The 26,569-nt window shown below is 45.4% G+C and overlaps 1 protein-coding gene across 1 annotated transcript in view; it reads left to right on the plus strand.

Annotated features, from left to right (window-relative positions):
* The window catches only part of MAP3K7CL (MAP3K7 C-terminal like), a 64,277-nt gene extending 48,507 nt beyond the window's left edge, over positions 1 to 15,770 (plus strand). Inside the window, exons 3-5 of the mRNA XM_068270602.1 lie at positions 1,364 to 1,425; positions 3,090 to 3,205; positions 6,435 to 15,770. Of these exons, the coding sequence (XP_068126703.1) occupies positions 1,364 to 1,425; positions 3,090 to 3,205; positions 6,435 to 6,615 (359 nt within the window). The 3' untranslated portion in view covers positions 6,616 to 15,770. The remainder of the gene's footprint in view (positions 1 to 1,363; positions 1,426 to 3,089; positions 3,206 to 6,434) is intronic.
* Positions 15,771 to 26,569: the final 10,799 nt, after the last annotated feature.

Here is a 26,569-nt window from a genome sequence, read left to right on the forward strand (position 1 = left end):
TGTGTACGTTGTGTGTAAGGGCCTTTAAATACTATGTGCGCAAGCTAAACGACAGACTGCACAAGATGTCCACATTCAAAAACAATGAAGTTGTTCAAAGAAAACCTGTAACGTCAAAAAGTCCCCCTGGGGGGTACTCACCTCGGGAGGGGGAAGCCTCTGGATCCTATCGAGGACCCGACAGAGATCGGCTATTTTCGTCTATCTCCGTGCTGAGAGCCGCAACAGCGCCCCCGCTGGAGCCAGGGAACGTAAATATAGCAAGCCTTGTAAGGCTTGTCGAGCACAGATTGCGGGACTCTTTGGGGGAGCCAGCGCTGGACTGCCTGCAGCTACAGGGGAGGGGAAAGCCTCATTGGGACCCTGAGGCTTCCCCTTACCGAGGTGAGTACCCCCCAAGGGAACTTTTTTTTGTTACAGAGTCTCTTTAAGAGACTTGTACACACGTGGCCAACCTGCAGCCAGGTTGTTCCACCGGTTGGATCTGGCAAACAACCTGTTATCAGTTGGTTGTCTGGTTGTTTGCCAGCTGAACACACAACCATCTTCCAACAAACCAAAACTTCTGCCTCCTAGTTGCACACAGTTTAAAAACGTTTCACTTACGTTCTCCCCTTTGCTCCACCCTTAGAATATCAGGACCATTGTATGTGTTCCCCAAAGGGTGCTTCTGCTCAAGCCCTCCTTTTGCCAATTCATCATTGACAGGTTACAACATTATACTTAAAGAGGACTTGCCAGGGGCGCAACTAGGAATCACTGGGCCCTCCTGCAAAACTTTGATTGGGGCCCCCTCCCCCTGCACACTGATTAGGGACTGTCTACAAATCTTTGTCAACAAAACTTTGTATGATTTGTTATCAGTGGCTGAGCAGATGCAGTCATTCGAACAATTGTGCAGAGAGCAGGAAGTGTTTTCTCTCCTTGCCCTTAGTTGTCAGTCTCACAGGACGGGGCCCTCTGTAGCTTCTGGGCCCCCCTGCGGCTGCATCCCTTGCAGGGTTTATTGTTACACCCCTTCTTGTAACATATAAAAAGAGAGGGGGAAGTCGCTGGATCCTCTCAAGGCTTTCCCGTCCTCCTCCGTCCCACTATTACTATTAATTATGCTGAGTATATAGTGCATATTGCCCAATTAGTATGATCTGTGTCACCTAGGTAACACAAGGTGGTCACACACTCTACATACTCAGCGTAACTAACGGTATAATTGCCACGTGCTCCCTGCCAACCTATGTTTCTTTATGTAGCATTGTTTTACTCACTAGAATTGAAAAGGTATCACATAGATAAGGTGAGAAACCATGGAGAGATAACTCAATGCTATGATACAGCGTGACTGATGTGTTTTTGTGTCTTACAGATGAACCTTCTGCGGAAAATGCCTTCCCTCTGTCCTTTCCAGACCTAGAGCAGCAGCTTCAGGTAAATTCATGTCTGCGGTGAACAAAATGACACAGATCCTTTACTTGACCTAAGTTACTCCGTGACTTATAGCAATGCAGTGCTGGTTCTTATTACATAGCAATAGAAACAGAGGTACTGACCTAAAAATACCACCAGTGTGATTGTACAAGTCTAGGGGCTATATTCTATATAAATAGTATGCAGAGTGTGCACAGCAGAAAAAAACAGTACAAAAGGGGCGAAGCAAGCTGAGCAGTTTGGTGCACCTCCTTTAGGCTAGTTACACACCAGGACGTTGCGTTTTAGGGGACGTTATAGGGCACATAACGTGCCCCTAACGCAACGCCTGGTGCTCTCTGGTGTGGACATCAAAGTGAGCCGCATTGTGTAGCTCTTTCTGGCATCCGTGATGCCGTGATGCGTTCCCTTGGACGCATGCGGCATCACGTGGTCCCGCCCGGCCAATCGCCGCACAGAGCGGCCGCTCCAGGAAGTAAACACTGCACGTCACACTGTGTAGTGAATATTAATTAGCCATGTGCCTGGCCGCTCTCCACTCCTCCCCAACACTACTGAGCATGTGCGCACAGTCCGCGCATAACGCACAGCATGCAGCACTCTCAACGGATGTGCTGCGTTACAATGTAACGCAACGTGGGCACTGTGAACAGCCCATTGATTTTTCATTACTGTGTGGTGGGGCTGCGTTACAGGCTGCTCTAACGTGCGCCTATAACGTCTCACTGTGAAAGCAGCCTTAAAGAGAAACTCCGACCAAGAATTGAACTTTATCCCAATCAGTAGCTGATACCCCCTTTTACATGAGAAATCTATTCCTTTTCATAAACAGACCATCAGGGGGCGCTGTATGACTGATATTGTGGTGAAACCCCTCCCACAAGAAGCTCTGAATACCGAGGTACTTCTGGCAGTTTCCTGTCTGTGAACCTTGTTACATTGTGGGAAATAGCTGTTTACAGCAGTTTCCAACTGCCAAAACAGCAAGCAGCAGCTACATCACTTGTCAGCAGTAAAAATGTCACCATGTAATAAATGTCAGAATGTAAATCAGGGATTTAAAATTTTTTACAATGGGAAAACACTGACTAAATCATTTATACATAATTATTGTAAAAATGAAGCACTTTTTTATTACATTATTTTCACTGGAGTTCCTCATTAAATGACAAGTGAAATGTATATGGAGGTTGCCATATTGATTTCCTTTTAAGAAATACCAGTTGCCTGGCAGCCCTGCTGATCCTCTGCCTCTAATACTTTTAGCCATAAACCCTGAACAAGCATGGAACAGATCAGGTGTTTCTGACATTGTCAGATTTGACAAGATTAGCTTCATGCTTGTTTCAGGTGTGATGCAGACACGCCTGCAGCCAGATAGACCAGCAGAACTGCCAGGCAACTGACAATTATCCCCAGCCTGTGCATCTGTAGCGACTGCATAACAATTTCTATGGCGCATAGGTTGCGGACTACGGTGCTGTACAAATGCATCGCTAGACAATAGCCTAGCGATGCTTCTATACAGTGTTAGGTCTTTGCGATCGCATGCAATTGCTATAGGTGTCCCATGGGCCTTGTATTTGATATCTGTGTTCAACAGTGATGAGTATCTAACTTTTTTTTCACTTCAGGTTTGCTCTAATATTTTGTGTGTTTTTCAGCCTCTACCACCATGTAACACCTCCAAGGAATCTATGCAGGTGTTTAAGCAGCACTGCAAGATCGCAGAGGAGTATCATCAGGTGAAGAAAGATATTGTACTCTTGGAAGAGAGGAAGTAAGTGGAAATAGATGACAGTTTTGTGCATGACGTTCACAGTTTTATTCTCTGTTGAGATGATTTCTACTGAAAATTAGAGTCAGGTCTTTCAATCAAGGGATGGTGCGAGTGTGACCATCAGCAGCTTCAATAGAGTTATCTCATTTGAGATAAGTGCTTAAGTGCTCTGCTTTTGACCTCAGTCGACAGAACTCGTTGTGCTATAAATTCTGTGAATGTTTTGATGTCTCTCTGCTAGCAGAAAATATAAAAACTGATAACAGGAGTCCTCTGTTATTGTCTCACACTGCCCCCTAGTGGCAAGTGGCCATAAATACACATTACAGCAGTACTAATTAAAAGCTATGGATGCTCATTTGGAGTCTGCGTAGTTGAAATTTTCGCATTTCCAATCGAAAACTGGCATTTCCCATCGGAAATTGGAAACTGGAAATCGGAATTCTGCAGAAATTTCGATTTACCGCAACTCGGTAATGTTAGCCCAGTCACAGAACTGGGCCAATCAGAAATTGCAGAATGTTTCTGCAAAAATCGGATCACCGTGGTAATTTTAGAGCAATCAATTTAGACCAAAGACTAATTTTCCATTTTTCCAATTTGCAGTTATCCGATTTTTTTTTTTTACAATTTTTTTAAATTTTTTGTGAATTTTCTGATGCAAAAAAATTACTAATAATATACTCCTCCAAAATTGGAAAAACCGAAAATTGGAAATCGGAAAAATTGAAATCGGAAAAAACGGAAACTGGCATTGGCCGAAATTGGAATTTCCGTGGAATCAGAAATGGGCATTTCTGACCTTCCCTATTAGAAGCAAGGAAACGTAACAAGTAATAAATAAAAAAAACTTATTTGGCCTGGAGCAAGCCTCTAAATCAGAGGTGTCATACTCAAATACAAAGTGGGCTGAAATTGAACACTGGGACCAAATTGCGGGCCAACCTCCATTTCTTGTGGCTACTTCCCTCTCTTATAACGTTACCTGGTATCTAATGATCCCCTCATACAGTTCCCTGATGTCTAATGCCTCCTCCCTCCCCAGTGGCGTAGCTTTGGAGCTATGGGCCCCGGTGCGAGTTTTACATGGGGCCCCTCCCAGCACTCTATATATAACACTTGATACGGCGCAACAAAACCTCCCTTGGGTCATACATAGTATTAGAGGTGCAAGAATCGGATGGGGAACAGTTTGTTAATGATTACTACGATTCAAAGCATCTATAGAGGTGATTATTACCACCACAGGACCAATAAACAGCTAACGCTTTGGTTGAGGAAGGGCCCCATGGGGCCCCTCTGGCCCAAGGGCCCCGATGCGGTCGCTACTTCTGCAACCCCTATTGCTACGCCCCTGTCCCTCCCCTATGCAGTTCTCTGGTGTCTAGTGGTCCTCCCTCCTCTATACAGTTCCCTGGTGTCTAGTGGTCCTCCCTCCCCTATGCAGTTCTCTGGTGTCTAGTGGTCCTCCCCACTCTATACAGTTCCCTGGTGTCTAGTGGTCCTCCCTCCTCTATACAGTTCCCTGGTGTCTTGTGGTCCTCCCTCCTCTATACAGTTCCCTGGTGTCTAGTGGTCCTCCCTCCACTATACAGTTCCCTGGTGTCTAGTGGTCCTCCCTCCTCTATACAGTTCCCTGGTGTCTAGTGGTCCTCCCTCCCCTATGCAGTTCTCTGGTGTCTAGTGGTCCTCCCTCCTCTATACAGTTCCCTGGTGTCTAGTGGTCCTCCCTCCTCTATACAGTTCCCTGGTGTCTAGTGGTCCTCCCTCCACTATACAGTTCCCTGGTGTCTAGTGGTCCTCCCTCCTCTATACAGTTCCCTGGTGTCTAATGCCTCCTTCCTCCCCTATGCAGTTCTCTGGTGTCTAGTGGTCCTCCCTACTCTATACAGTTCCCTGGTGTTAAGTGGGCCTCACTCCTTCCCCAATACAGTTCCCTGGCGTCTAGTGGTCCTCCCTCCACTATACAGTTCCCTGGTGTCTAGTGGTCCTCCCTCCTCTATATAGTTCCCTGGTGTCTAGTGGTCCTCCCTCCTCTATACAGTTCCCTGGTGTCTAGTGGTCCTCCCTCCTCTATACAGTTCCCTGGTGTCTAGTGGTCCTCCCTCCACTATACAGTTCCCTGGTGTCTAATGCCTCCTCCCTCCCCTATGCAGTTCTCTGGTGTCTAGTGGTCCTCCCTACTCTATACAGTTCCCTGGTGTTAAGTGGTCCTCCCTACTCTATACAGTTCCCTGGTGTTAAGTGGTCCTCACTCCTTCCCCTATACAGTTCCCTGGTGTCTAGTGCTTTCCGCCTCCCTCCCCATATGGCTTCCCTGGTGTCCTAGGGCTTCACCCTCAATGTAGCTTTCCTGGTGGCCTAGAGTGGGCCAAACATAATGCAAAGTAAGGAAACCACTTGCGGGCCAAATTTGATGGCTCTGCTGGCCAGACGTGGCATGTATGCTCTAAATAAATTGGCTAATAAAGGGTTAAAGTCCAAATCCACCCAAAACTACAGTTGTTGCATTTTGAAAGCAGACATGTTTTTATTGCACAACCCCCCACAATCTCCATCACTAGGTAGCAGGGGAGCTGGGGGGGGGGGGGGGGGGGGGGGAGGGAAGGGGGCTTGAAACTATGGGGGTCTGGGTCCTGTGGTTATGCAGAGCAGTGGAGGAGCATTATATGTGTTACCTGCTCCCAACGGTGATACAGGTCCTCTTCACCCCCCTTCGCCATACAAGTGCCGTGCAGCCAACCAATCACTATGCAGCTTCCGTCTCATGTCACATGACAGGTACAGAAGCTGCATAGTGATTGGCTGGGTGCATACCCACAGGACCGGGCCCACCAAGCTGCTGCCCCCCTCCCCTCCCAACAGGGGTAACAGGGGCAATTTTACGCCCACGGTTCAGTGTAAATTATAAGTACTGTACTTTACTTTTGACACCCCATTTTTAAATTTACAAATCTATTTTGTAACTGTATTTTCCTGCAGCTGGACAGTTGACACCCCTGCAGCTTGATTTCTGTTTTAAGAGGTCTTAAAATTCCACTTCCTGCAAACTACAAGTATATAACAAGCTATGCTACCGAGTGCCTGCATAGGATAGAAAAATACTTCTGCCTAGAGTTGGAAGTTTAAAAACTTGGAAGAAATATAATGAACGTGATGCATAGTTTCTTTGCAGTTTCTGTATTTTACAGTGTCGTATTTTAACCTACCTTCCTGTGTTTGTTTCCAGAAAGGAGCTAATGGCCAGACTGGATCAGTTTGAGAAGCAAAGCACAGAAGCTGCTCACTTAGAACAAGAGTACGACCAGCTCACTATAGAAAACCAGAGCCTCTACCTTGCCCACTCCAGGTGTAAGGAGCAACTAGAGAAACTGCGAATACAGTATCAGAAACGGCAGGGCTCCTCCTAACAGTAGGGGCACATGGGCATCTGCTTAACTAAGCAAATGTATTGTTTTCACACAGTCTAAAAGCACTTCCGAGGTGTTCACAGCATCAGTGCTTGTCCTCTTCCCCATCATATCTTCCAGTGATTCGAGAGAGCTGAAAAGGGTTCAGTGAGCAGTGAATTTCTTCAGCAACTATATGTGGAAAAAAGACGTTTCATTGTGTGCTGTGCAAGAGTTCAGGTCCGCTTTAAAGGCTTAAATGGCCTCTAGGATTTGGGCCCCCGGAATGCACAGAGATTCAGTTAAAAGTATCCCTCTAGGATGTGGGATGCTCCAAGACAAAGTTAAAAGTATACAGAGTGACCATTACCCACGCTATGCAACTCACTGCAAATACACATAAAATATAGTAGTTTAAGACATCTATGTGCACATACTTTGTCTACACAGTATTAATCAAGTAAGTAGAGAGATGGAGCTGTTTATTTCTTCTCAACAAATTCTTCTAAAATACTTGTACCTCTGTTTAGCCATTATGCATAATCTGATGGGTCCCCCCCCCCCCCCTCCTCTCTGTGACATTTCAGAATAGTGCACAGGGGAACAGGGAGCGGGAGAAATATGGAATCTTTGGACTAGGAGAATGGAGGTACCCAAAAATTATTAGGTTTGGTTCACACTACAGCCCAAATCAGACCGTTTCCCACGAAGGACAAACTGACATGTAGATGGAGCCTATGTTAAAGCAGCAGGGACAGCCATACTATCCCAGGATAAAAACACATATATAAATAGATAAAAACGTATTTTACTTACATATGTACTGTACTGTCTACGTTTTGATTTCAGTGAATTTTATATACTAAATTAAGAGAAAACAGTTCCAGGCATCTTCCATCTTTACTGCCTCTGATTGAAACCAATCCTGATGTCATTTCCTCCCTTACTCTTTCTTTCTTTCTCCTAGAAACGGCACTGTCATATCTAGCTTGCTTTGTAGCCACATTTGAGGACAGCACATATCATATTTCAGCAGCTTCTGCAGAGGGGTGAGGTGTATTCCCCTTCTCAGCCTCCTTTCACACTGAACTGCCCTCAGCCAATCAGTGAGGAGCAGGAATGTAGGAGGGGAAATAACAAGCTTCCCTCTCCTCTGCAATGTATTAAAATAGAGCCAGGCTGACTGAGATAAGATTCATTACAGCAGAAACATTTATGATTATATTGGAATGCTTGTAATGCAGACTGCATGTAGACTACATAATAAACACAGAGCAGTGAGTAATTGGATTTTGATTTTGTGGCTGACAATCCCACTTTAACTATAGGATCTGTTCAGACACGTTCTAACGTGTGTTTTGTCCATTGTGTCGGTGGCAGCGACGGAATGCAAAGTCTCATCCTGGATGACTTTTTCAGACACAGCACGGTAATTGGACATGTCATAGATAGCATACCATCTATGGCATATCCATTACAACAGACACCAACAGATAGTAGGACATCAATGAAGGGACATAGTGGATCATACTGTGACCATCCATGTTGTGACTGTGGTCTTGCGTGAACCCAGCTCAAAGCTCGCCATACACAATTATAACTCATTTTTTTTGTTTTTGATTAATACAACGATACTACAATTGATATTATAATATTTTTTTATGACAGACTAAAAACCAATATTGCAGATCTATCTTTCAATCGACTGTAGCCATTAAATGACAACTGAAGTGAGATGAATATGGAAACTGCCATATTACTGTATTTCCTTTTAAACAATACCGGTTGCCTGCCAGCACTGCTGATCTATTTGGCTACAGTAGTTCTGAATAACACCAGAAATAAGCATGCAGATAATCTATTAGATCTGACAATCAGGGCCGAGGCAGAGGCTGGAGAGGCCCCAGCCTCAGGGCGCAGTGTAGGAGGGGGTGCACAATTCATTCCGCTGTCATTCCCAATTGTGTTTGAAGCAGAAAGAAATAAGAAAAGGGGATACATAGCAGTGACTGCAGGCCAGAAAACTAGAGATTAAGGTGTTGGGGAGGTTGGGGGCCCTGTGGCACCTATTAGTCTAATAGCAATCAGTGTGTGACAGCTGGGGTGGGAGGGATGGAGGGGCGCACTTTGGTGTCTCAGCCTTGGGTGCTGAAGGACCTTGTCCCGCCTCTGCTGACAATAATGGCAGAAACACCTGATCTGCTTCATGCTTGTTCAGGGTCTGTGGCTAAAAGTATTACAGGCAGAGCATCACCAGGGCTGCCAGGCAACTGGTATTGCTTAACAGGAAATACATATGACCAGGGCCGGTTTAAGCAACAATGGGGCCCCAGGGCAAAATAAACCTGGGCCCCCCCCCCCCCCCAACAGATACCCCGGAACAAAAATCGGTATTAGGGGACCTTTTTTGCAGCTGGTATAACAGGGTGTGAAGTCCCAATCGGTCGGAGCTCCACATTCTGGCTATCCCAGCCTGCATGGGGGACAAGGGGTTAAAAAGTGTCAGGAGGAGGGACCCCACATAATTTTTTTTTTTAATTCCTACACTCTAAACATAAAAAAAAAAATTGGGAAAATAGAAAAAAATGCCAGGGCTCTTCATACAGCCATATTGCGGCTGTATAGCGATCCCTGGCCAAAGCGCTGCGGCTGCGTATAGACCCCCTGGAAACCCCGTCAGGAAATTTATTGCGCTTTCGTTTGATGCATGTAAAATTACACTACCGTTAGGTTTGCTACTAAAAGTGACATTTACCGCATTTAAAAATATACTTTTTTCCTTCGAAACTTTAAAATCGATTTTCTCAAAAACTATAAGGTCTTTTTGAAAAATTATTTTTTCCTCTTATTCCTAATGATCTCCTTAACATATCCTGCAAATTTAGGGTTTCTAGCATTTAAGGTGGATTTGCTATTAACCATTAAAGTCGGCAGGTTTTTAAATGTGTATTTTTTTTTCTTTTGAAACTTTAAAATCGATTTTCTCAAAAACTATAAGGCCGATTTGAAATTTTTTTTTTCCTCTTGTAGCCACTGGGGGCCCCTACAAGCTCTGGGGCCCTGGGGCAGCTGCCTCCTTTGCCTTAATGGTAGCGCCGGCCCTGCATATGACAGCCTCCATATCCCTCTCACTGCAGTTGTCCCTTAAAATCGTAAACAAAATCTAGTGACAATTGAATAGTGTATGGCCAGCTTTACACCTTCTAAATACCGATCCACAGATCTGATGCTTTTGAAGTCTTGTAGGGCCCATTTCCACTATCGCGAATTCGCATGCGTTTTTCGCATGCGAATTCACATAGCATTACAAGTGAATGGGACTGTTTCCACTTGTCAGGATTCCTTTGCGTTTTTCTGTGCAGAAAAAATTTGCATGGCAGAGCCATCAGAATTTGTATACCGCATACCGCTATGTGAATCGCATACAATGTATTTAATAGGAAATTCGCATGCGGTTTGGTTATGCGAATTTTCATGCGAATTTGCATGCGAATTCGCATAGAAACAATGGAAAATCACACCAGCACTGCCATGGTTAAATTCGCATACATCATCATCCATGCGAATTCGCATGGAAATACGCATAGACCCGCATGTGAAATTCGCATCCGCATGCAAAGTTTTCCCGTGAGGATTCCCACCGCACAAGTGGAAATGCAGCCTAAAGGGAACCTAAACTGAGAAGGATATGGATTTTTCCTTTTAAAATAATACCAGTTGCCTGACTCTCCTGCTGATCCTGTGTCTCTAATACTTTTAGCCACAGCCCCTCAACAAGCATGCAGATCAGGTGCTCTGACTGAAGTCAAACTGGATTAGCTGCATGCTTGTTTCAGGTGTGTGATTCAGCCACTACTACAGCCAAAGAGATCAGCAGGACTGCCAGCAATGCCAGGCATCTGGTATTGTTTAAGGAAACATCCTGATCCCTCTCAGTTTAGGTTCCCATTAAAAAAATCGAAAATTAAATTTACCCAGCAGGCATCTTCTTTAACCTGTCCCATGGTGCCTCCCACGCTGCGCTCCAAGCCACAGTCTCGTGACTCCAAAATCTTCCTTCTTCAACCCGGAAGGAGGAAGTGTTTGTACTCACGTGATGCGGATTGGAACGCAGCTTGGGAGGCGCCGAGGGATGGGCTAAAGAAGACGCCTGCTGGGTAAGTTTAACCCCCCCGCACACTCCCGCTCAGGTGCAGTAATTAGGAGGATGAAATATGTTTTTAATCCGTGGCTCATCCCTGATTATTAGCATTGCCAATTGGAGGGCGGTGTAAATATAGATCGCCATTCTACCCAAGCAGCTGTTGCAACACTGACCTCTGCAGTTCTGAAAGAGGTACTACACAGATAGCGGGCAATATCAAATTGCTATGTAGAATTATTTTTCTGACTACACAGCATAACTAATACTATACTTTAAATTGTGAAGACAAACACAGATGCTGATGTCGTAATGATCAACCTGTGAATAAGTGTGACTTTTTTTGTTTAGTGTAAAATGATGTAATCTTCTGTCATTTCTGTGATAGGAAATTCACCTTTTTTTTGGATATATTTTTTTTCTTGCAGAAAGGATGACCTGGCAAAGCATGTGCGATAAACGGCCTGATTCACGTAACTCCAGTATTATTGCTGCCAGCGCATGGCATTTTTACTGATATTTACCCCAGCTGTGTGTTACCGTAGCAACGCTCACGTCACCTGTGTACCACGGGTTGCGCTAATTGTGCAACACTTGGTATTATTCTGCAAGGCCGGATTTATACTTATTATATTTATACCTAGGCCAGGGGTGTCAAACTCAAATACAAAGTGGGCCGATAATGTACACTGGGACCTAGTTGCGGGCCATCCTCAATGTCTACTGGCCCCCTTCTACCCTTATAAAGTTCCCAGGTGTCTAATGGCTCCCCTCCAACGCCTATACAGTTCCCTGGTGTTAAGTGGTCCTCCTTCCTCCCCTATGCAGTTCCTTGGTGTCTAGTTGTCCTACTTCCCTTATAGAGTTCCCTGATGTCTAGAGGCCCCCACCCTCCCCTATACAGTTCCCTGGTGTTTAGTGCTTTCCCCCTACCTCCCTCATCTGGCTTCCCTGGTGTTCAAGGGCTTCACCCTCAATGTAGTTTTCCTGGTGGTCTAGAGTGGGCCAAACATAATGCAAAGAAAGAAAACCACTTGAGGGCCAAATTTGATAGCTCTGCAGGCCAAATGTGGCATGTGGGCCAGAGGCTTCACATGTATGCTCTAAATAAATTGGCTACTAAAGGGTTAAAGTCCAAATCAACCCAAAGTACAGTTCCCTTGTCTGTAGTGCTTTCCCCCTACCTCCCCCATATGACTTCCCTGGTGTGCAAGGGCTTCACCTCCAATATAGCTTCCCTGGTGGTCTAAAGTGGGCCAAACATAATGCAAAGTGAGGAAACCACTTGAGGGCCAAATTGAATGGGTCTGAGGGCCAGATTTGGCCTGTGGGCCAGGTTTGACATGCATGCCCTATGCCAAGGATGTTGTTCAGCCCCCTCTTTCATGTGTATCATCTATGTACTGTAGCCCCTTCCTTTCGTGAACAGCTCCCTTGGGCATCAGTTTCCCTTTTCATGTGTTGCGCTTCCATTTTCAGCCTTCTCTTTCATATGCAGCAACTCCTCTTTTATATTCAGGTGCCGCCTTGGGCTGCAGCCGCCCAAAGCCCGGGCCTTTGTGGCATGTCCAGAAATCTGGCCCTGCTTTTCTGGTGTACAGTAAGGACCAGTAAAAATGTTGTGAGCTGCTTGAGCAAGACCATATTACCGAGCTACATGAATCAGGCCCAATGGATGTTATCTATAAACACTGGTTTGATCGAGTTAGAGGTAACCTGAACTGAATGGAATATGGAGGCTTGCATCTTTATTTTTTTTTAAATTCGAGTCCTCATACTTCAGTGTATATAACAATATTCAACAAAAGGGAGGCCCCTCAGAAGGACTTTAAAGTGTTCCTGAGGCTGAGGTTAAATATAAGTGACAAAATAGAAACTTACCTATTTAGAGGGAAGCCTGGGCTTCCTGTGTCCTTCTTGCCCCCACCATTGCTGCGCATAGACCCCCTGAACAGAGGCACTTGGCCCAGACTTAGACCTGCATTTGCCATATACTCCTAGCCCATTGCCTGATGAAGCAGGGTCATACCTGTGAAAAGCAAAGAACCTTGGAGTGCATCAATACATTTTCTATATTTTAAACATTAATACATTTTTGTGTCTACTTGTAGGAGGTAAGTCCACCACTGCCTCTCCATGTTTTAAAAGTTTTATCTATTTTTACTCTTTTGGCAACATCTGTTCACCTTGGATATGTTCTTGTGGTAGCGTTCCCCTACTTACACGAGCACAGCCGTACTGCTCCTGTCCCAGCGCAGTAAGTAGAAGCTGCTTGTCCATGGGTGGAGCTACTGCACACACGCAGCCATGCTCTTGCAGGAGCACTACAGCCGTGCTCTTGCAACAAGGGGAGTGCGCTCATGAACTAAAAGGGGGTCCCATCCAGGGGCGATGGGGGCGGGGAGGACATAGAAAGCCTCTGGAGGATTCAGTGGGGCCTTCTTAGGGGCCACACGAGTCAGAGAGAGTAGAGGTTACAAGTTTACTGTCAGGACAGTATGATAATTAAAGTAACTAATTAATAAGAGGATTGGATTAGAGAGGAGATGGGGAAGAAATGGAAGGTACTGCTACCAGTATGACAAAAGCACTCGTGGCCACTCCAGATCCTTGCCCCTGAAGAGTCATGGAGTGCCAAAACCAGTAGGACGGATCCCGAAAGTGGCTACGGAATGACTGAGAGATGGGTGGACGCGGCTGGGGAGCGGAAGGCTGAGTGCACGCCAGCTGATCCTTAGTGCAGGAAGCCCAGGGGAAATCATGAGAGCTCTCTAGTGGCCACCGATACAGGGGGGAGCCCGTGGAAATACTCTGCGTGACTTTTAATGAGGAATTTGTAAGTGCCATAAACTGTATAGTTGTTTTTAAAATAAACAATATTATACGATGGGAGATTTTTCATTTGGAGGTATGATCTACTATAACACTTACAGAAGGAAACACTGGCAGCAGTGTGAACCAGGATAACCACACACTCCAGACATTGGCTCAGAGGGTCGGGGGTGACCCAGGAATAACCCCGAGGCATAACTAAGACCTTACTGGTGGTCTTAGCAGAGGGTGAGTCGTTTTCCAATCAGGGTGTGGTGGTGGTTTGTGTATGCCAAAGAAGCAGGAAATAAGAAGTATAAGAGAATCCATATTACTAAGGACCGTGCTGCGCCATTGTTTGCATAAATATGAAAGCTTAAGGTGCCCAACATTAATTTTACCTAAAACCATCCCTGACTGTGGGGACTCCACAGCAGAATCCCATCTGTGAGAGCAGCCAGTGCTGCTGAGGGGCAAAGCCTGCCTAGTGTGGTGTGCATCCTTACTGCCAGATAAGTATGCAGAGACCCCCTGCAGGGTCACTTTAAAGTGGACCTGAACTCTTGCACAGGACTCAAGAAAAGCGTAACAGAAATACACTCTTTATGTATTTAGAGAGTTTAGCCTGTGTAACTCCCCCTCATTTTTGTGTAATCACTAGTTGTAATTTGATCTCCTTCGGTGTCACATGACTGCTTATGGCAGATAAGCCCATTTGAAAGTACAGGCTGTAAACAATATGTCTGCTTTCATGAATCAGAAAGTAGAAACTGCAGATTTATTTTAGGACTAGTGACCTTAGCCCATTTAAAAACGGGCTAGGCTATACGCAGGGACAGTTGCCTATTATTATATAGGATTTGTATCAGCTGTAACAAAGAAATGTTTTTTTTTTTGTATATTCCAGTGATCGGTGTTGCGTGGGCTCTACATCCCGCAGCACCGATCAGGTATGTGCCAGGGCGATCAGACTTCCCCCCCTAGGGGGATGTCCTGCTGGGGGGGTCTGATCGCCGCCGGCTATTATTGATTTGCGGGGAGGGCTCCTCAAAGCCCCCCTCCGCAGCGTTTTCTGGCCTCACCTCCGTTCCCTCCCTCTCCCTTCCCCTCTGAGCGGCGCAGGACGGATATCCGTCCTGCGCCTGATAGGATAGGCTTCTGCCTATCAGATGCCGGCGATCCCCGGCCAATCAGAGGCTGGGGATCGCCGATCTACATCACGGCGCTGCTGCGGCAGCGCCGTATAATGTAAACAGCGGGGATTTCTTCCCCGCGTGTTTACATTATGCGTGCGACCTGCGATCGGCGGCTCGCACACTGTTCACGGAGACAGTCTCCATGAACTGGCATGGAAAGGCTGCTTGATCGAGTGGCCGTTTCCATGCTATACCACTAACGACCCGCCGACGCCTATCAGCGTTAGGCGGTCGTTAAGTGGTTAATGGTTACTATTCTGTTGTGTATCTTTTAGAGCAGAGAGGAGTTCTGAGTTCAGGTCCACTTTAAGAGGAAACTAGCAATGGCACCTTTTCATGTTCCATTCACTCAGGTTATCCTTCAAGTGTTTCTGTATCTTGATAGAGATAAGATATTTGCTACCTTTTTTTTGTTTGTTTTGTGGAAACTGATTGCTAAGAAACGTTGAATGTCTTATTTAAAGTGTACGTGTGAACAATTCATGTGGAGGCAGCCATTTTGCATGTTCAGTACAGACTATTAGCTATCACAGTAACCGATATCAAGCAGGGTTGGCTTTCTACTCTGCTCACTGTAACAGGACCTAACTGATGGTAGCAAGTTTGATGGTAGCAAGTTCTGGTCTCACCTAGGTGGTCTCACCAAGGCTGTGGACATCCGAGGGACTCCTGTACTGTCACTTATGGTATTTTAAAGTTGGAACTATAGCAAATAATTGTTGTAGTTGACCAAAGTTGCTAGGGCAATAAAATACATTAAATTATTAAAATTGAGAAAATTAGGTCGGCTTACCTCTTTAGATGAATGAGCCAGTCCTACAATGGCTACTGGAAAAGGTTTTTTATTGCACAAAAGGGAGACTACGCATTTCGCAGGTTTACCCTGCTTCCTCAGGTCAGTAAAAATTGTGGCAGGTGGCTAGTATGAGATGAGAACAAGTGCTTTCCTCACTCATCTTGCTCATTCTCATCTCATATCAGCCACCTGGCACAATCATTACTAGCATGAGGAAGCAGAATCAACCTTCGAAACGCATAGTCTTCCTTTTGTGCAATAAAAAGAACATATTCCAGTAGCTGTTGTACAACTGGCTCAACCTATTCCTCTCTATTTTAATGCAATTTATTGCCCTGGGCGTCTCCTCCCCAAAGTTGTACTAAGCCAATTGGTTAACATAGGCTGTCAGATTTCTATTAGCACACTCTATGGATGCGTTTATACATCCAGTTTTGATTGGCCAATAATCGACCATTTTTACCACTTCCACATAGTATGAAAGCTTACCTTACCTACACAATCTGTTCATGCTAAAAATCTGTTGCCCCTCATACTATATGGAAGCTGTAAGATCGGTCAGTGATTGGCCATTCAAAATTGGATGTGTGTGTACCAGGCTTAAGTGTATACAAATTTTACAGCCTAGTTAAACGAGATTTTCCATCAAATTTAATATGAACGGCTGTAGAAGAAAGAAATTGGTGCTATGGAGTCCAAACTTTTAAATGTAATTGCAAACTTATTTTGACTTGCTTGATATAATAAATGAGCTAAAAGTGTGTTAAAAGTGGATTTATTTTGTAATGTGTCTCTGTAAGTGATGGACGGTATTGTAATAAATGTTTTGTTTCATGCACAGAATAGCAGCCGCCTCTGTGTTTGATAGGAAGTTAAGGTTGTTATTATTGCTGATAAGTGAATATGTTTAACTGGTGAAAATAAAGGTTAAAGTATTTTCATTATATTGTATTTATTTTCTTAACTTGTTACTGTTTAAAGTACTTATATGAGTTTTGAGTCAAGTTACCTTTAAAATGAACCAAGTACTATTTTTAGAACCCAGGGCATCTCAATAGCACATCAAACATGCATCAACAATGTGGCTCATTATTTAAAAAAAACCCTTAACTTTTACCTTTTCTTTTTACATTTAAAAGTTTTGCAGAGGCCTTTATTACCCTACTTCCTCCCACTTCCCAGGCCTGCCCAACAGCAGAAATGTCAGGCAGATAAGGACTGTTCTAATTATTTTACTACACACATTAGTAAAAACCTTTCATCAGCAAGGGGGGTGGAGATAATGATCACTATACTGCAAAGAGTTTAGAGAAGTCACAGATAGTGTTGGGCGAACAGTGTTCGCCACTGTTCGGGTTCTGCAGAACATCACCCTGTTCGGGTGATGTTCGGGTTCGGCCGAACACCTGATGGTGTTCGGCCAAACTGTTCGGCCATATGGCCGAACTAAGAGCGCATGGCCGAACGTTACCCGAACGTTCGGCTAGCGCTGTGATTGGCCGAACGGGTCACGTGTAGTGTTGGGCGAACATCTAGATGTTCGGGTTCGGGCCGAACATGGCCGAACTCCGAACATAATGGAAGTCAATGGGGACCCGAACTTTCGTGCTTTGTAAAGCCTCCTTACATGCTACATACCCCAAATTTACAGGGTATGTGCACCTTGGGAGTGGGTACAAGAGGAAAAAAAAAATTAGCAAAAAGAGCTTATAGTTTTTGAGAAAATCGATTTTAAAGTTTCAAAGGGAAAACTGTCTTTTAAATGCGGGAAATGTCTGTTTTCTTTGCACAGGTAACATGCTTTTTGTCGGCATGCAGTCATAAATGTAATACATATAAGAGGTTCCAGGAAAAAGGGACCGGTAACGCTAACCCAGCAGCAGCACACGTGATGGAACAAGAGGAGGGTGGCGCAGGAGGAGAAGGCCACGCTTTGAGACACAACAACCCAGGCCTTGCAATTTGCATTTTGTCGCCATGCAGTCATAAATGTAATACAGATGAGAGGTTCAATAAACAGGGACCGGAAACGCTAACCCATCACAGATGTTCATTGTTCATGTTACTTGGTTGGGGTCCGGGGGGGTTGCGTAGTCGTTTCCAATCCAGGATTGATTCATTTTAATTTGAGTCAGACGGTCTGCATTTTCTGTGGAGAGGCGGATACGCCGCCGATCTGTGACGATGCCTCCGGCAGCACTGAAACAGCGTTCCGACATAACGCTGGCTGCCGGGCAAGCCAGCACCTCTATTGCGTACATTGCCAGTTTGTGCCAGGTGTCTAGCTTCGATACCCAATAGTTGAAGGGTGCAGATGGATTGTTCAACACAGCTACGCCATCTGACATGTAGTCCTTGACCATCTTCTCCAGGCGATCGGTGTTGGAGGTGGATCTGCACGCTTGCTGTTCTGTGTGCTGCTGCATGGGTGTCAGAAAATTTTCCCACTCCAAGGACACTGCCGATACCATTCCCTTTTGGGCACTAGCTGCGGCTTGTGTTGTTTGCTGCCCTCCTGGTCGTCCTGGGTTTGCGGAAGTCAGTCTGTCGGCGTACAACTGGCTAGAGGAGGGGGAGGATGTCAATCTCCTCTCTAAAGTCTCCACAAGGGCCTGCTGGTATTCTTCCATTTTGACCTGTCTGGCTCTTTCTTCAAGCAGTTTTGGAACATTGTGTTTGTACCGTGGATCCAGAAGGGTATAAACCCAGTAATTGGTGTTGTCCAGAATGCGCACAATGCGTGGGTCGCGTTCAATGCAGTCCTAGGCCGAAGAGGTCATAGCCTAGGGTCACAAAACCTGTTTATTGGGCAATTTCAATGGTGGCGAGTCTGACGTACATAAATCGCAGCAATGGCCGTTAGCAACGTCTGAATCTCACGAAATGTCTCATGCAGGTAGAAGACATATTGTTAGACTTGGGCTCCAAAGATGGGTTCCCTACATCTCTGCAAACCAGAGTTACAGGGCTCCAAATTTGGTAAAATCCCCCATAGGCTTTCATTGGGCCTCCTATTTACAGTTCCAAAATCTCACATCTTTTCAAAGGGCAATTACTCAGCAGTGGCAAATTTTCTAGCATTGTAGGGACCCTTAGGGGGAACATGACTGGTGAGTTTCGGGCCCCTAGGCCGAAGAGGTCATAGCCTAGGGTCACAAAAACCTGTTTATTGGGGCTATTTCAATGGTAGTGATGGTGACGTACATAAATCGCAGCAATGGCCGTTAGCAAAGTCTGAATCTCACGAAATGTCTCATGCAGGTAGAAGACATATTGTTAGACTTGGATTCCAAAGATGGGGTCCCTACATCTCTGCAAACCAGAGTTACAGGGGTCCAAAATTGGTAAAATCCCCCATAGGATTTCATTGGCTCCCTATTTCACTTTCCAAAATCTCACATCTTTTCAAAGGGCAATGGCTCAGCAGTACCAAATTTTCTAGCATTGTAGGGACCCTTAGGGGGAACATGACTGGTGAGTTTCGGGCCCCTAGGCCGAAGAGGTCATAGCCTAGGGTCACAAAAACCTGTTTATTGGGGCTATTTCAATGGTAGTGATGGTGACGTACATAAATCGCAGCAATGGCCGTTAGCAAAGTCTGAATCTCACGAAATGTCTCATGCAGGTAGAAGACATATTGTTAGACTTGGATTCCAAAGATGGGGTCCCTACATCTCTGCAAACTAGAGTTACAGGGGTCCAAAATTGGTAAAATCCCCCATAGGATTTCATTGCCTCCCTATTTCACTTTCCAAAATCTCACATCTTTTCAAAGGGCAATGGCTCAGCAGTACCAAATTTTCTAGCATTGTAGGGACCCTTAGGGGGATCATGACTGGTGAGTTTTGCCACTGCTGAGCCATTGCCCTTTGAAATGGTGTGAGATTTTGGAATGGTAAATAGGAGGCCCAATGAAAGCCTATGGGGGATTTTACCAATTTTGGACCCCTGTAACTCTGGTTTGCAGAGATGTAGGGACCCCATCTTTGGAATCCAAGTCTAACAATATGTCTTCTACCTGCATGAGACATTTCGTGAGATTCAGACTTTGCTAACGGCCATTGCTGCGATTTATGTACGTCACCATCACTACCATTGAAATAGCCCCAATAAACAGGTTTTTGTGACCCTAGGCTATGACCTCTTCGGCCTAGGGGCCCGAAACTCACCAGTCATGTTCCCCCTAAGGGTCCCTACAATGCTAGAAAATTTGGTACTGCTGAGCCATTGCCCTTTGAAAAGATGTGAGATTTTGGAAAGTGAAATAGGGAGCCAATGAAATCCTATGGGGGATTTTACCAATTTTGGACCCCTGTAACTCTGGTTTGCAGAGATGTAGGTACCCCATCTTTGGAATCCAAGTCTAACAATATGTCTTCTACCTGCATGAGACATTTCGTGAGATTCAGACTTTGCTAACGGCCATTGCTGCGATTTATGTACGTCACCATCACTACTATTGAAATAGCCCCAATAAACAGGTTTTTGTGACCCTAGGCTATGACCTCTTCGGCCTAGGGGCCCGAAACTCACCAGTCATGTTCCCCCTAAGGGTCCCTACAATGCTAGAAAATTTGGTACTGCTGAGCCATTGCCCTTTGAAAAGATGTGAGATTTTGGAAAGTGAAATAGGGAGCCAATGAAATCCTATGGGGGATTTTACCAATTTTGGACCCCTGTAACTCTGGTTTGCAGAGATGTAGGGACCCCATCTTTGGAATCCAAGTCTAACAATATGTCTTCTACCTGCATGAGACATTTCGTGAGATTCAGACTTTGCTAACGGCCATTGCTGCGATTTATGTACGTCACCATCACTACCATTGAAATAGCCCCAATAAACAGGTTTTTGTGACCCTAGGCTATTACCTCTTCGGCCTAGGGGCCCGAAACTCACCAGTCATGTTCCCCCTAAGGGTCCCTACAATGCTAGAAAATTTGCCACTGCTGAGTAATTGCCCTTTGAAAAGATGTGAGATTTTGGAACTGTAAATAGGAGGCCCAATGAAAGCCTATGGGGGATTTTACCAAATTTGGAGCCCTGTAACTCTGGTTTGCAGAGATGTAGGGAACCCATCTTTGGAGCCCAAGTCTAACAATATGTCTTCTACCTGCATGAGACATTTCGTGAGATTCAGACGTTGCTAACGGCCATTGCTGCGATTTATGTACGTCAGACTCGCCACCATTGAAATTGCCCAATAAACAGGTTTTGTGACCCTAGGCTATGACCTCTTCGGCCTAGGACTGCATTGAACGCGACCCACGCATTGTGCGCATTCTGGACAACACCAATTACTGGGTTTATACCCTTCTGGATCCACGGTACAAACACAATGTTCCAAAACTGCTTGAAGAAAGAGCCAGACAGGTCAAAATGGAAGAATACCAGCAGGCCCTTGTGGAGACTTTAGAGAGGAGATTGACATCCTCCCCCTCCTCTAGCCAGTTGTACGCCGACAGACTGACTTCCGCAAACCCAGGACGACCAGGAGGGCAGCAAACAACACAAGCCGCAGCTAGTGCCCAAAAGGGAATGGTATCGGCAGTGTCCTTGGAGTGGGAAAATTTTCTGACACCCATGCAGCAGCACACAGAACAGCAAGCGTGCAGATCCACCTCCAACACCGATCGCCTGGAGAAGATGGTCAAGGACTACATGTCAGATGGCGTAGCTGTGTTGAACAATCCATCTGCACCCTTCAACTATTAAGTATCGAAGCTAGACACCTGGCACAAACTGGCAATGTACGCAATAGAGGTGCTGGCTTGCCCGGCAGCCAGCGTTATGTCGGAACGCTGTTTCAGTGCTGCCGGAGGCATCGTCACAGATCGGCGGCGTATCCGCCTCTCCACAGAAAATGCAGACCGTCTGACTCAAATTAAAATGAATCAATCCTGGATTGGAAACGACTACGCAACACTCCCGGACCCCAACCAAGTAACATGAACAATGAACATCTGTGATGGGTTAGCGTTTCCGGTCCCTGTTTATTGAACCTCTCATCTGTATTACATTTATGACTGCATGGCGACAAAATGCAAATTGCTATCCGCACGCTTCTTGTCCTCATGCAAGGCCTGGGTTGTTGTGTCTCAAAGCGTGGCCTTCTCCTCCTGCGCCACCCTCCTCTTGTTCCATCACGTGTGCTGCTGCTGGGTTAGCGTTACCGGTCCCTTTTCCTGGAACCTCTTATATGTATTACATTTATGACTGCATGCCGACAAAAAGCATGTTACCTGTGCAAAGAAAACAGACATTTCCCGCATTTAAAAGACAGTTTTCCCTTTGAAACTTTAAAATCGATTTTCTCAAAAACTATAAGCTCTTTTTGCTAAATTTTTTTTCCTCTTGTACCCACTCCCAAGGTGCACATACCCTGTAAATTTGGGGTATGTAGCATGTAAGGAGGCTTTACAAAGCACAAAAGTTCGGGTCCCCATTGACTTCCATTATGTTCGGAGTTCGGGTCGAACACCCGAACATCGCGGCCATGTTCGGCCTGTTCGGCCCGAACCCGAACATCTAGATGTTCGCCCAACACTAGTCACAGATGCTATCTTCACACCTTCCCCTGGATAATTAACGGGCAGCTAGAAGGGGAGAGGGGAACATGGCAGCAGTATTTGAAACCAGGAAAAAAAAGTGGTGCTTGGTTCCCTTTAAAAACCGATGGTGCTGTTCAGGGCTGATGTGGTCCTAAAGGCTGCTCTTTTACCGTAAGCCCCCAAAGCTGATTTTATGATGCTGTGACATCATCACATCTGCTGTAGTCAAAGTCAATAAATTACAGTAATTGCATTTGGATTCCAGATATCAGACATATTGGCAGTTCTGATACTGGTAGGCTCGTAAAATGAAAATTATGCAAGTTAGGGAGGTAAGGGGAGGTGAAGGTTAAAGAGGTTAACCATTACTTGAATTTTGGCATGGATATCAGGCCAATTTTACTATAGTGATCTGGCAGATATCAATGTCGCAATATGGCCACCCAATCGACCATTTTGATTGATTTCAGCCATTTTGATTGAAGCATAATTGTCAAACTCTGGCCTGTGGGCCAAATCTGGCCCTCAGGGCCCTCAAATTTGTCCCTCAGGTGGTTTCCCCTCAATGCATTATGTTTGGCCCACTCTAGACTACCAGAGAAGCTTTATTGGAGAATAAGCCCTAGATCACCAAGCCATATGGGGAGGGGGACAGCACTAGATACCAGGGAACTGTATAGGAGAGGTAAGGGGGCCACTAGACACCAGGAAACTGTATATGGGTTGGGAGAAACCCTAAACATCAGGGAATTGTATAGATGAGGGAGGGAGGACTACTAAACATGAGGGAGCTGTATGGGGAGGGATGATCCATTAGACGCCACATAACTTTATAAGAGAGGGGTGTGGCCACTAGATTTTGAGGTTTGCCCGTGACTTGGTCCTAGAGCTCAATTTCGGCCCACTTTGTATTTAAAGTTCAACAACCCTGGTCTAAAGGATTGATCCGGAATTCTGAAAAGTCTTGGTTTCAAGGGCTTTTTTGGGTGAGGGGCGGTAATGGTGTTCAATTTCTCAACAACCCATGGACCCCTGGTCATTCTTCCCCCAAGAATATGTGAACCCCCCCCCATGCCTGTGGTAAGTGTTGATGGCTCATCTGTCATGCCAACCTGAATCTTCACCTCCTTTGCTGTCCAGCATCTTCTTCAATTGTCACCAGGAGTGCTTGTACCATGTGATACCAGCGCATGCAGTGAAGTCAGAACATGCAGCGATGTCATGTACAGGCATACACAGTGGCAATTGAAAAAGATGCCGGACACTGGACGAGGTGATGATTCATCCATGGCAGGTGAGCCTTCAACACTCACTCACCTGGGAAGGGGGGGGGGGAGGGGGTGTTGCAGTGGAAATAGATCTCTCTCTGATCAGATTCGATTAGAAAGGGATCTATCTGTTGATGAGTATGGCCATCTTTAGAGTAAGCGTTTGGGGGCTTGTTAGTAATAGGTTCATGCTGACTACGTTTATAGATTAAAGTTAGGTCCCATTTCCACTAGTTGTGATCCCGTTCAAAAAGTGGATCGCAGTCAGTTTGCAGATTGCAAGAACACTGCGATAACATGTAAATCGGGGTGCTCATTTTCCACTATTTGTTTTTTGCCCGAACACATTCGCCAGCCTGCGAGATTCTTAACATGATCACGTCTTGTTCCAGATGGCTGCACGGCGCAATTGTAGCAAGTGGAAATACCAGCAAACACAGCTCAATTGTGCATGTGATTGTGCTTGCTAGTGGAAAAGGGCCCTTAGTAAAAATGATCAGGTTAGGCTAGAGCTAATTGTTGATAATGAGATAAGTGAGGATCTGGCAACATTTACAGGGGATGAGGTTAAGCATGGTGGACATGTCACGGTGAGGATAAGAGAACAGGCAGATAATGGGCTAAAGCAAACTATTACTTTTGGAGCACTTCATGAACCTGCATATTAAATTAATAGACATGTTTACCACAGTAATGCTGGGATTGCGCGATACTCGATATTTGATGGCTCGATTGATAATTTCCGACATTTCCAATCACCCGCCGGATCGATTCTGCGCTCGATACCGCGGGCGGGACAATGGAAGGAGATAAGGAAAACGAGCAGAAGATAAGAGAATTGCCCGCGGGGACGAGCGGCAATCGATCCGGCGGCATAATCGAGCGGTACAAACTGTGTACCGAGTATTCCCAGCATAAGTTTTCACTGTTACTTTTCATTGTCGATTTCTGTATTTTTTTTCCTTGCATGGGAGCTGCCATCTTGCTGATGATGTCACCATAGTGCCATCACAGAACACAGAACCACATCACTACATTTTCAGTTTGTAGTTTGAGTCACTCCAGCCAGTCAACAGAAGAGTTAAATGTCAAACACCATTGTACCCATTATACAAGTTCTTCATGGCACCGATGAGATAATGGGTATATGTATATTCAGTGTACAGTATGAAAAATAGTGTGCAGGGCATACTTTCAGGGTAGGCACTAGGTTAGGGCTATCAGGTGGGTTATGACAAGAAAGGAATGTCAGATAGTGTTAGGCAGCTCAGGACGGGGAAGTTAGGGAAAGGTACTGGGCTGATGGAGTGGTTATTGGGTTGGGAAAGGGTTGGGGTTCCTCTAAAACCAGATACAGCAAAGTCCCCAGAATCCGGCACAGACGGGGATCGATCGCCTGATGCTGGATACATATGCTTACTGGTTGCCAGAGCTGGGACAAGGTCCCCCAGCACCAAAGGCTAAGGGCCCGTTTCCACTATAGCGTTACGAAATCGCCGGCGAATCACCGCAGGCAAATCGCATGCGGGTGCGATTCCGCATGCGTTTTTTGCCGCGATTTCACATGCGATTTCGCATAGGTAAGGCTGTATGGCAAACTCTATACCTGCATTTAAAGGGGGCTTAGATGCTTTCCTTGCGTTGAATGACATCCATGGCTACAATTACTAGGTAATGCCAATGATGTTAATCCAGGGATTTTATCTGATTGCCATCTGGAGTCGGGAAGGAATTTTTACCTCGTAAGGGTTTTTTCGCCTTCCTCTGGATCGACGGGGATGTGTGGGGGAGCAGGCTGGAGTTGTGCTTTGTACTGGTTGGACTCGATGGACGTATGTCTTTTTTCAACCAAAGTAACTATGTAACTATGTAACTATGTAACTATGTATGCGATTTTAACCATGTCACTGCCTGTGTGAATTAACATGGGTACCTATGCGAAATCGCGGCAAAAAACGCATGGGGAAAACGCATGCGATTTCCCTATTAAATACATTGCGTGCGATTCGCCTGCATTCCACACGCAAGCGAATTCTGAGGCCCCTACCCTGCAGATTTTTTCTGCACAGAAAAACGTGCGGGGAAACGCACAAGTGGAAACAGTCCCATCCACTTGTACTGACTGTGCGAATCCGCATGCGGGTAACGCATGCGGATTCGCGATAGTGGAAACGGGCCCTAAGACACCAAAGTGCACCCCTCCCACCTCAGCCGTCACACACTGATTGATATTAGTAGACTAAAAGGTGCCCCAGGGCCCCCCAACACCTTAATCTCTAGTTATCTGGCTTGCAGTCACTGCCATGTATCCCCTTTTCTTTTTCTCTCTGCTTCAAACACAATAGGGGAATGATAGCTGAGTGAGTTGTGCGCCCCCTCCTACACTGCGCCCTGAGGCTGGAGCCTCTCTCGCCTCTGCCTCGGCCCAGCACCTGCTGGTTGCTTAAGCAACAGGTAGAACCCCACCTTATCCCCCAACATGCAGCATAAAAGCCTCCAGCACCATCGTCCAACCTTCCTTTGCCAAACGTGACGTTGTACTGTACTTACCTGTATGTTCTCCATTTCTGTATTTTCTGTTTGTTTTCAATTAAACTTGTATGTACAAAAACTTGTATGTCTTTCTTTGTTTTAGTAAGCCTGTGGCAGATAATTTTTTTTCAATTCAGTACAATAAATTCAGCAACTTTTATTTAGTATAATAGAAACCAATTAAGCCAAGAATAGCCACAATTCTTGATTATGACCCACAAATGACAAGACAAATAACATGTATATTGTGCATTTTCTCCTGGCGGACTTAAAGTGCCAGAGCTGCAGCCACTAGGACACACTCTATAGGCAGTAGCAGTGCTGAGGAGCCTTGCTGAACCCAGGTCTCCTGTGTCAGAGGCAGAGCCCTCCAGTACACTATCCAGCCACTGACCCTCAACTCTCAAGACCAGTTCTCCTAGGAGAATTTATTCTGCAAAAACAGAGGGTTTTCCAAGGACCTTAAAAAAAAACAGTTATTGATGCACATCAGGCTGGAAAATGCTATTTGCATGAAATTAGCAGAAACTTTGCATAACTTTGTTCTTAAAGAGGAACTACAGTGAAAACAATGTAATAAAAATTGCTTCATTTTTAAAATAATTATGTATAAATGATTTAGTCAGTGTTTGCCTATTGTAAAATCTTTCCTCTTCCTGATTTACATTCTGACATTTACCAC

Source organism: Hyperolius riggenbachi, chromosome 2, assembly GCF_040937935.1.
Source record: "Hyperolius riggenbachi isolate aHypRig1 chromosome 2, aHypRig1.pri, whole genome shotgun sequence".
Classification (NCBI taxonomy): Eukaryota; Metazoa; Chordata; class Amphibia; order Anura; family Hyperoliidae; genus Hyperolius; species Hyperolius riggenbachi.